Genomic DNA, 12,306 nt, shown 5'->3' with positions numbered 1-12,306 from the left:
ACTTCCATGTTCTGACATGTGTGAGCAAAGCTGACAAACCTCATTTACAATAGTTTGCACTGATTCTCTTTAAGATCTTATCCGCAAGGGTTTATTATATTTTTTATAGAAAATCAAACATAAGAAGTTCAGAAAAGACTATGAACCTGTAAAACGCAAATTGTCAACAACACTGAGTGATGGCGACAGCATAGAGTTGGTGAGTGCAACGACATTGTTATCTTGTTAATTTTCTTGCATCTTTCTAAAGCTTGTTTTTTGGGTTCTAAAATCACCAAATTTGAACATGTCATCTGATTTTATTCAAATTTGCTATGAATACATTTATCACAGATGCAGTGATTTGATTCAAAATGGCCAACTGGTGTCCATGTTAGTGTTATTTTTTTATTTTTTTTTTTTAATTTCATTACCTATTTTGTTTTTCCCGTTTTCGGCTTACTAAGGATTCACATTAACCCATAATATTGAAAACATGAAGCAGATGATGTATAATCTTTTAATTTTAGACATGTTTGGAATAATAGTTTTTTTTTAATCAAAAATTAGAAGAATTTAATGCTTAACGATGATAATAGCCCATTGTGGAAACAAAGTTTACCCATTCATGCTTAGCCACAATGAACATCATACTCTTGAATATGCATCAATAACTATGGAAAACCTAAATTAGATTCTAATCTAGGCGTCAGGAATGATTGAAATGTTCAAAAAATGACTCCTAAATTAGAGATTATATGGTAGATCATTTTGACTTGTTATATAAGATCAAGTAATCCAACTAATACTGTAATCTCTTAATAGCCAAGTTCGCCACCACCACCCCCGGCGAAACGAGAAAAACGGAAATCTGCTTCCCGTAAATCCAAAGAAATAGACGTACGAACAAAGTGTAGCCAGTGTGGAGAATCGGGTGATAACTCCACGCTAGTAAGGTATGTATGGCATAAACCTTTAATGTAGAAATGATGATTCATGGTAAATATCACGATTTATGTGAGGATGTCACTAAATCTATCAAAACATGTTCCAAAGTTAGCTGTATTTTTTTTTTAATTTACTAAAAAAAAATTGTTTTCTATTTGCAATTATCATATTTACTAACAGTCAAAAAATCAAAAAGATTCTAATAGCACCAAGACTACCAAACGTTTATACATTATATTTCGTCTAACGATCATCAAATTTGTACGAATAAAAAAGCACTTTCTCAGATTAAAATCAGGAAGCTCTGAATCAAACCAAAGCTGAAATAGTAAGCTACATGTATCTGCACAAATCCACTTAGATTTACTGCCCCTAACATCATTTATACGACAGCTGAGCAACCAGGGAACACAAATCTCATTTATTCAATATTGTTACTCTAGTATTTTATTTTCGGATTTGGAGGCTCTGCACCCTTGAAAGACTTCGCAACTTCTTGCAGACATCAGTTTTTATCACTGTCTTTGTATGGCTAACAAAAGCGGGGTTACCTTTCGATCAATACATGTTATTGTTTTAAATACGTGCAAGACGAGACTGACACTTGTAAACAAAGCAATAAGCATCACGGGCGAGTGACTAAGCGTCGCGGACAAAGAGCAAGCATCACGGCCGACTGTCCAAGCGTCACGGTACCGTGTCGCTTCAGAGGCCTGGGGAGAACACTGTATGGCCAGAACTGAAAAAAATTACTGTTAAATACTTTATTTTAGCTGGAACTAATTTTCACTGAAAATGCATTTTGGGTGTTTTGTATGGAATTTGATTTCACTGATTTTTGATGAGTTGAATGTGAAATATAGGAAAAAAAGTATATTCGCTCAATTTTATTTTCACAAAATCATCCCTTCAGCGGAAAAAAATTCTAAGTGAAAATGAAGTATTCTACAGTGATCTCTATTACTATGTCTGTCACAGACGATATTATGTTATCACCAACTTTAGGTCATGTGATTGTTGCTAAATTACCAGCTGCTGCATTGAAATGGAGGCATACTACATTATGTGAATTGCTGCTCTTCCTGGATACATAAATACCATACTTGCCCGACTCAGCGCCCTTGGTACAGAGTGGGCAAAATCAAACACCCCCTCAAAAAATTTTCTAATTGTGCCAGATTAGGGGGAACATTGCACCTCTTGGGGTGGGGGCCTACATTTTTGGAATAGGTTGCATTGTCATTGATTTTGACAACACTGTTACAATGAAGTAACTGAAATTGTCACAAAAATATGCATATTTTATTACAATATTAATTACAAACCATCATCATTTACGAATTATTAGGGTCTGTGGGAAAACTGTCAAAGTAATTATTTAGTGTCTTTGTTGTTGAATGTTTTTGATTGTATGCAATCACTTGATGCAAAGCGATTCCAGTCATGTTTTTTTTTTGACCTGCAACAACGTCCTGTGTCTTGATAGGTTAATCTTGTTAATAAATGAATGTGTCATGCTGACATAATTTACAGAGAAATTATGAATGCTGATGATGGCATTTTTTACAACACGATGTGGAAGTGCATTGACAGCAATCCTACAAAAGTGGGTGGTGGACGCTTAGTCGAGCATGAATGGTAATGGGGGGATTGACATGTTCACGCATTTTTGATTCATTTGTTTTTTTAACCTTTGGCCAGACACAATTCTAAACTAGGCAAATGCATTGTTGCACTTTTTTTGCAGCAATTTTTGACTCCCGTGTGCGAAGCACAAAAGGGAGTCTTTGCAGTTACCCTGTCTGTATGTCTGTATGTATGTATGTCACTTTTTTTGTTCCACCGTTATCTCAAGAACCACTAATCAAATTTTGGTGAAACTTGGTAAATAGATACTCTGGGATAATGCGCAGAGTTGATTAGGTTTTGGTAAAAATTTATGAATATTAATTACTTAATTTGCATGATAATTAGCTGATTCTTAGCTGTTTCAAGACTGTTCCACTGATATCTGAAAAACCATTAATTGGATTTTGATGAAATTTGGCACATGGATGCTCTGAACTAGTGCGCAGATTTGATTAGTTTTGGGTAAAAATCTATGAATATTAATTACCTAATTTGCATGATAATTAACTGATTTTAAGCTGTTCCACTGATTTTTGAAGAACCACTCATTGGATTTCAATGAAACTTGGCACATGGATGCTCTGAACTAATGCGCAGATTTGATTAGTTTTGGGTAAAAATCTGTTAATATTATTAATTACCTAATTTACATAATGATTAATCAATTTTCGGTTTTTCCACTGATATCTCAAGTACTAATCATAACATTTCAATAAAACTTGGTACATAGGTGTCATATGACACTGCGCAGACCTGATAGTTTTTAGGGTAATATCAGTACATATTAAGTACCTAATTTGCATAATTAATTAATTTTCAGCTTTTGATATTTCGAGTAGTAATGATCACGTTTCAATGAAACTTGGTACATAGTTACTTGAGGACTGTGCAGAGACCTAATTAGTTTTTGGGTAAAATATTTGTGCATATTAATTACCTTATTAGCATAATTAGTTAATTTTCAGCTTTTCACCTGATATCTCAAGTACTAATCATCACATTTCAATGAGACTTGCAACATTTTTTCTAGGACTATGCAGAGACCTGATTAATTTTGGGATAAATAATTGTGCCTATTAATTATCTAATTTGCATAATTAGTTAATTTTTTGCTGTTCTATGGCTGTTGCACTGATGTCTAAAAACCACTCATTGGATTTCAATGAAACTTTTAAAGAGTACCCATCACATTTCAATGAACCTCAGACCATGTACCATATTAGTTTTTGGTAAATATTTATGCTTCTTAATCACTTAATTAACATAATTAATTAATACTGATATCTCAAGTATTGATCATCACATTTGAATAAAACTTGGTACATAAATGCTCTAGGACAATAGACAGTCTGATTAATTTTAGGTTAAAATCTGTTCATATTAATTCTCTAATTAGCATAATAATTAATAATTATTATATAAATATAATTATTTTTTTGGTTCTAATCACATTTCAATGAAACTTGGTACATTGTGCAGACCTTTAGTTTTACACTTAAATCTGTTCATATTAGTTACCTTATTTGCATAATTAGTTTTCAGCTATTCCATCAATATCTCAAGTATAAGTAATTTTGAATTAATTTTTAATGTGTCTCCAAAACTCAGCACACGGGAGTTCTTTCTAAGCTTTCTTTGATTCATTCATGTAGCTAAATATTCACTCAGAAATGTAATTGAAATCTGAGGGTGAATGACCATTGTTTCTTTTGTATAAGAAAGTATTTGTTACATATGCTTATTATCAAATCATAAATAAATACTGCCAAAATTAATAAATTATTGAAATAATTAAGAGTAATATTTACTGTTTTTTTTCTCTTATCAGGTGTGACAAGTGTAGAAAATGTTACCATTTTGGTTGTTTAGATCCGCCACTGAAAAAATCTCCAAAACAAGCAGGTTATATGTGGGAATGTGAGGAATGTGATTCAACTCCATCAGTAAGTATCTCTATCTTTCTGTCACATTCTACTGTGATTTTCTGCATTGTACTTGCATTGTATCTTGGCTAATTTAATTCTTTCAGCTGCAGCCTGAAAAGTGGAGTAATGAAGTGTCGCCTTTCTACTGTCTTTACTCAGAAATGTTTAGGCAGATTTCAATCGAACTTGGCATGTCAGTGATTAATATAGTATCTAATTGTTGTTAATTTGTTTTTAAATTTGTGCATATTTTGGATGATTAACTAGTTTTGTTTGTTTTAAAAGTTTTTACTCCCCATTCGAACAAAGTCTGATAACTGGGACTTGTGGATTGACCTCTGTGTGTACATCCAGCCATATCTCACACATGCTTGACCTGGTTAGGTACAAACTTCACACATATGTCATACATTACATCAGACATGTGCATATACATTTCTTTCATGATTTGATTCAAGATGGCTGAATGCCAGCCATTTTAAGGCCAAGAAAGGCATCAAACTTTTCTCCATTCTGAGTGTGGACGGATTTGGTTTAAACTTGGTACATGTCATGCAAATTTAAACTTTGTATGTGTTAACTGCATATGTTGTTGAATTTACAAATTTGCATACTTAGACGAAATGTTGTTGAAACATTGTTCATTTGAGACAAAGGCAAACACATCTTGTCCATACAATTTTTATAAGATTGGAAGCAACCATGTATGGTAAAGTTAAATTTACCATAATTCAGAGAAAATATTCAAATTGTGTCTGGATCAAGTAATTTCTCATGGGATATTAATCTGGTTTACAATTTTTCTTACAATTACATCATCTAAGTTTTAAAACTAAATCACATTTTTCAGTTGAAATAAAGAAGATTGGGTTTATCAGCATTGTACTAGATATGAGAATAAATTTGTATCTGTTATAAGCTTATCAGTTGTTGATACATTGCATGTCTCGCATTGGTGTCTATTCAAAGTCACAAAGTAAAGAATTGCGTGCATTTCCCATAAATACTGAGTTGCAAATATATTTTCTCAGATTAACTCAAGTGATGAAGAAACAGGAGACAAAACCTGGCAGCGCAAAAAAGACTGAAGTCAAAAAGGAATCTGTGAAGTAATAAATATGCAAATACACAATCTGCTGGTATCCAGATTCTTATTTCACTCGCAACATCTTACAAATAATTGGTCATGTTTTAGTGAATATTAACGCAAGATTTTAATAAATTGTATAATTGTTGGGTTTTCAGTCTAATAGTGTCTAAACATGTACTTGTACACTATTCGCAGTATGGTTAAATCTGATGTAGGTATGGGCTCTGGTCACACAGTGATCACCCTGCCACAAAAATACTCTGAATGATTAGCAAAATGTGGTGGTCGTTTATAACAGAATACATTAAATAGGCATGCCTGAAATCCAGCCGAGACTCATAGTGGTGTTTGCGTGGGCAGCCAATGACAATTCTGACCAAGCCAAAGTTCAAGAACTCAACAATAATTCTAATGTTATGTTACAAATGTATGGCATTTTTAGATTTTTTTATTTGATACTTTATTTATATTTGCAATATTTTATATATCAAACCCCATCTGTATAAAAATCTTCCCAGTCATAAGTTGGTTATCCTTGTGTATGAACTGCCATTGTATTTAAAGTAATTGTAGCTTTCCAGTCAGTTGACATCAATATATTTATTTCTCTTTAGTTGTATCTGCGGTAAGCAACAAAGTATTGTGATCTTTTTGTCCTGTGAACAATTTTTATGTAATAAAATCATCCTTAGTTGCAGATGAATAATTGAGTGTGTTGATACCGTATTGCAGTTGTTGATTGTCTTTCACAGTGTTTTACTAATGTCGAAACCTTAGGTGGACCTTTGTCAGATTTCTTCATTTTGTGAAGATATTTCTCTTGTCCTTGTTGGTTAGAAATAACAAAAATTGCTTGAAAATGACTAGCTTGATTGCTTTGATATGCAAGTATCTTGGGTGGACGTCTATTGGATTTGTTCATTTTGTGATGATATCATTAATTCTCTAATTTTTGCTATGATACTTGATACATGTCTAACTTGGATGGACCTCTATTAGGCCAAAAAAAATGTTGCCCTCAAGTCTGGAAATTGAAAAATTGGATCGGTCGGTTGGTTGGATTTTTTTTTTTTCAAATTCGTGAAAACTAATGGTAAATAGCCGAGGTATATGGGAATCAATCAAACACATGCTAGATATTAAACACAAAAATCAAGTGTTTCTTTCAGTCTTTTGTATTTAAATACAGATCAACCCGAGGCTCAAAGTCACAACTTATCCCCCTGGGACCTTGGGATCAAACAACGGACTGGGATCGTAAATTTTTAGAGGAAACACTTTTTTGCTGCTTAAAATTGGGACTCCTGTAATAGTATGTAAACAAAGCCAATCAAAGGTCATTTGTTTCCCCACTATTTAAAAAAAAGAAATTTGGTCAGCAAACCACACAATGCATGCTATTTGTTGTCGAGAACTGGCGTCTGAACACCAACATTTTGAAATCAATGGGATCTCAAAGTAGTAGAAGTCTTTTCTCATTTCGATTCATTATAAAATATTACCAGGTACTCTGCTTATTTGCATGAACAATCAACCTGAATGGTGGCAGTAAAGCATTTGACAACTGTTTGACTAAACAATTACTGTGTACTAGAATAGTATTGATGGGTGGAGCAATATTCCTAAAAAGATATTGGGATCTCGTATAAACAAAGATGGCGACTTTGACTGTTGAGATCGAGTACAAACTGGTATGTTTCCAAGCTTTAATTCGTTATTTCTTAGGTGATTGGACAGTTTCGAAGGAGTCACCGGCGGTAATTAGTACAAGTCGCGCCCAGGTCAAAACTCGTACTTGTGATTTCCATTAGAAGAGCGCATTGGATTGTGGGAAAATCAATGTTTATCAACACTAATGTCGCACATGCACAGCGCTACGACAACCAACACTTGTTTGGCGATCTTCAAAAAAAAAGACAAAGATGGTGGCCAAATTGCATGATTTGTGTGGATTATTTTGCATGTGCCTGAAGTAGTTCCAATGAAGATGTAACGTACAGATTTCAATCGGATCAGTAGCATCAGTAAACTTCCTGTTTGGAAGAAATCCAAGATGGATTCACGAGATTTACAAACTTCACTGACATTTATACATAAACTTGTTTTTTACTAGCATCTGTTATGATCAACGGTTCTGAAGAAGAAAACTTTTTTTTTATTTTTCAAAATAGTGATGCTACTATAAAACAGTTAATAGACATAGAACAGGGTAACCATGTTCACTTTTGGTTTAATTTCAATCCAAGATGGCGGTCAAACCATGGAACTGAATTAAATTATAGTATTTGTCTTGTAACAACTATAGCTGCACATGTTCTGTACAAAATATCAGTTGAAGTACACATGAGGAACAAAGATTGGTAATTTTTGCCAATGGTCAAAATCATGTAAATTGTATTTGACATATTTCTGAGAGAAAATATTGCGGAAAAGTCACGTGTTGTTTTATTGCTTATATCTGTTGTAGCAACTTTCGGTTTAAAGGGCGGTAATCTTTGCGCCGCGCATGTGCGACGTTTGTGTTGATAAACATTGATCGTCCCATAATCCAATGCATTTTTCTAATCACGAGTTCGAAAAAACGGATTATTTAATAAGTTCTTGGAATAACAAATACAATAAAAATCATTGCGTCAATTGGTTCCAAAATACAAAAAACTGTAAGACATACTTCCATGTCCAAGCTCATAACAGAACTTCAATGCATGTTCCACGATAATACGTTTTCCTGCTATATTATCATCACAATACTACATTATCACACATTTCGTGCATAAATTAAATAAACGTGGACAAAATAATTCCATTTTGAAAAAATAACGTAACCTTCATTAATGACTCACAAGATGCAAAGGATGTGTTTAAATGCATTATATAAACATTTATTATGCACAACGTTACACAACGTACACACACATAAAATCAACATTAAACAAAATGTTGGCCATACCAGCTGAGAACGTAACGTTCTCACCAAATAATATTAAATAATAAAGAGTACAGAATAATATAAATCAGTATAATAAACCATCAGTCCGAATTGGAAATATCGAATGATGTTTGTTTGTGTAACAATGTCGCGTTACTGCATTCTCTTTTCAACGTTTCACTGTCCCAGGCGTAGACTTGTGGCAACGCAGTTAACAGGTCGTGCTTTTATGGAGTAACTATGCAAATTAGTCACGTGTCCATGTAGTAATTTCGTTATTCTCAAGGTAAATTAGGAAAATGGGCCACCTTCGTAGTCTGAAGCTCAAACTAAAAAAAAACTGAATTGATGCGCCAGTGCTAAAGCTTTATTCTGTGTTGTTGTTTTGTTTTCAGAAATTTAGCAACAAATCAAGATGTCATTTCTCTATTGTCTGCCAACATTTGTCGGAATACCCAATCATCGGACAGATTTTTAAATTGGTCAATGTGGTGTGGTGTATCCACCCATACGGCCACATGACACACCGCATCACTCATAAAAAATAACTTTCATACACCAACAAATTTCAGGTCGAGACCATGGCGTCATATTCTCATCGTCATGGCATAAACTAGATGCAATAGATTTTACAATGAATGTGATATATCTGTTGAATATCTTTCCGCTGAAAAATTCTCAATTTCAAGGTATAGTTTTCTTTAATACAATGACTCGACATTCAGGATTATAGCACCTTAAAACAGTATAAAGTTTTTGCCAGGTATACTAAAACACTTCCTGACACACTGAATTATTGCGACACTGTGGCAGTGTTCATATTCAATCAGACTGAATGAACACAGTCTAACTGAGCGTCATTAAGATGAACATACATGAAGAGTAGGGTTCATACAATTACAATCACAACTCACTGTTACCGTGGCATTACCGAATAATAGATTCAAAACGTTAAAATAGTGAAACAAGTGAGCTTTTACCATGACTATGTATATGCAGTATTGTTCTACTCGTATACACTCATCCTAGAAATTATTATTTGATAAACACAACTAAGTATGCACACTAATACGAAACTTATATACAATTTTTACACGCATCTGATTAACTAAATAAAGTTGTGTTTCGTTTCATATATACCAGAAGTTCAGGTATTTCATTTGAAACCTACACTGACAGTTAAATGCTTTTCTTGAACGCATATTACTATCTAAAGTTCAAGGATTTCACATGGGTCTCATGAATTTCACTTGAATTTTAATTTAAACCAACATACAGTCCGGAATTCATGGATTTTACTTGAAATTAATTTTCTCTTCCAGATTTGATCTCAATTAAAGCGTATTACGGCCAATATTTCATAAATTCTACTTGAAGCTATCTTTAATTTAAAAACATATATAACCCAGATTTCATAGTTTCTGATTGGAAATCTTTTTTTCAACAAAAATTTTCAGGAATTGACCAATTCATGTCGAGAGTTGATTGATTTCACCCGAAACTGCCTTACTTAATGGCATGAAAACTTGTAGAATTTTGTTTGGAAGCTGGAATATTAAATCCATTATTGTTGAGGTCATTGCAATAAGCGGCTGCGTTATTTTTCAGTGTCGTGGCGTTCCTACGTTCTTCGTAATCGATTATAAATCTATCTTCGTCTACACACTCAGATCGCATCTTCTGTAACATATCTCGAAATGTAGCCAAGTCTTTATGAAAGTTATCACCGTATGCCTCTACCTTACGCCAGAATGGTTTATTGAAGTGTTGGTATAGTTTGTAATCTGCCTTATTTATTTCCAATATTCGCTGACGTTTCCAGTTATCGATGTCAAAACGTAGTTTGTTGTTTCTTTTGTTTTGTTGCAAATACAAAATATCTTCAAAGTCCCAACACAGGAGTTTCTTCAACAAAACAAGTGATTCGTCAAAATAATCAGCAATCAACACTAAATCAAACTCTTCTGAAGCTTTCTGAATTACGTTATCCACAAGTGTTTCATTGTTATGATTTTTCAGGTCAAGTCCAACATCAAATATTTGTCTATTTTTTAGTAATGTCTTGTGGTAAGAATCGTTAATGCGCTTAGAATAGATCGCTGTGTTTGACAAAAACATGTGAAATGGATCTTGACTGGTGTTCTGCTCAATATTGAGATAATTAGCAATTTTCATGAAACCGAAAATTGACTCGTAATTAGCCACGGGATGACGTAGTATTGTTATGAAGGTGGCGTTTCGAATTACTCTGTCAATAGCTGTTTTATTGAATGGTACGTGACTGACTAACATATTATATTGTGTCCCTGGAAGAGGTGGCAACAAATGTTTCGCCATTTCGTCGTTAAACCGTACTGCTCTCGAAAACCATCCCGGATTGTGGTGCGATGGTAATACAAAAGATAAATTGTGACGTAATCCATGACGTATAAGTATTGACGACACTGTAGAACTGGCTGTCTTGTATGTCTTTAAGAACACCACATTCGTCAACGGAAGATAACATGGAGGTGCCGACGCCCTAATAGTGGAGATAATTGATGATAACCTGTGTAAAACAACAAATAGGTTAATTCTGATACAAACAATTACCAGATCCGGAGTAAAAAAATCATATGCTCTAGTTTATTTTTACCAACCTTTCTATCCATTCAAACATAGGCCATGACGGAATAAGTACCAATTTTGTTTTAACATTTTAAGTGATAGCAAATATTTTCAGAACTTTTCGTGAATGTGCTTGCTGGATTATTTGTGCGTCATTGAATTAGTTCCATACACAATTTACAGTTTGTACATTTGTAAATATCAGACTGTCGCAAAAATTTCTTTACAATTGCATGACTGGTTTCACCAAATTTGCTAATAAAACGTCATTTTTGATTACAGATCATACACTGAATTTGTTAATATTCCATCGTTAGTGCACGTATTCCAAACTGATGACATCATTTTCTGACTACCACATTCAGCGGATTTAGTCTAGCGCATATCAACATTGGCGGGTTTGATTGTATATTCTAAATTTGGATTATGTTTAATGGCATAACTTGAGGGTAAAATCTCGCGTATTTTAAGTGTGAATATGCAAAAACGTCGATAATGGATTTAATGTTCTGCTAAATATATATATGTTGCTTCCAGGGCAACGTTACTACAGATAGTTTAGTGAAAATTGGAAACAACATAGAAAATTGTCTTGTCATGCCTTGTGCGAAATGTAAACAAAATCTGTTGAAGTACGCACAAGAAAACACACACGAAAATTGTTGCCATCTTCGATTGTAATCGCGACACTAACCATACGTGATATTAATACTAAATTTATCTGAATGATAGGAAATAGGATATATGTAAAATTATTCAGGTGATGTTATGAGTTTCTTCTGAATATAGTTATTTATGTAGTCAATATTCAATTAGAAGAATAAATTAAATATGTGCATGATTAATGACCATTAATTGATTTATCCAAATCTCCTTATACATGTAGTCAATATCCAATTAATAGTAATTATTATACATCTGTCACCGTAAAGCCATAAGTTACAGCGTGCCGTAATTTTACGGTATTTTACGGGGTATTTTCATCCTACCATATAAGGAAATGCGAATTCTAAATATGGAATGATTACGCTCGTAAGCGCCCTCTAATAATAAAAACAAACGTGGCTGCCACCAGGGTTTGACCGGACTCCACACAAGCAAGTTTGCTGATTCTGTTCTAAACTTTTTCGATTTCGGCATTCCATGATGTATCATTGAAAGGAAAAGATGTATAATAATAATAATAATAATACTAAGAT

At 33.5% G+C, this 12,306-nt stretch overlaps 2 protein-coding genes across 4 annotated transcripts in view; one reads left to right on the top strand and one right to left on the bottom strand.

Annotated features, from left to right (window-relative positions):
- Positions 1–6,277, top strand: part of LOC100377061 (PHD finger protein 14-like) — a 31,839-nt gene extending 25,562 nt beyond the window's left edge. Inside the window, exons 20-23 of one of the 3 annotated variants that reach the window (XM_085491124.1) lie at positions 128–199; positions 805–935; positions 4,385–4,499; positions 5,513–6,277. In XM_085491124.1, coding sequence (XP_085347250.1) covers positions 128–199; positions 805–935; positions 4,385–4,499; positions 5,513–5,569 — 375 coding nt within the window. In that variant the 3' untranslated portion in view covers positions 5,570–6,277. Of the gene's footprint in view, positions 1–109; positions 200–804; positions 936–4,384; positions 4,500–5,512 lie in introns of all 3 variants that reach the window. The other 2 variants (XM_085491123.1, XM_085491121.1) reach the window with 2 other exon arrangements.
- Positions 6,278–10,006: 3,729 nt separating this feature from the next.
- LOC100376911 (galactosylceramide sulfotransferase-like) lies at positions 10,007–10,837 on the bottom strand. The gene has a single exon (XM_006811637.1). The coding sequence runs from the start codon at positions 10,835–10,837 to the stop codon at positions 10,007–10,009; it is 831 nt and encodes a 276-aa protein (XP_006811700.1).
- Positions 10,838–12,306: the final 1,469 nt, after the last annotated feature.

Source organism: Saccoglossus kowalevskii, chromosome 16 (genome assembly GCF_978046115.1).
Source record: "Saccoglossus kowalevskii chromosome 16, keSacKowa6.1, whole genome shotgun sequence".
NCBI classification, from domain to species: domain Eukaryota; kingdom Metazoa; phylum Hemichordata; class Enteropneusta; family Harrimaniidae; genus Saccoglossus; species Saccoglossus kowalevskii.
Note: the sequence above shows the minus strand (reverse complement) of the source record. Positions and strands in the feature narration are given on the sequence as shown.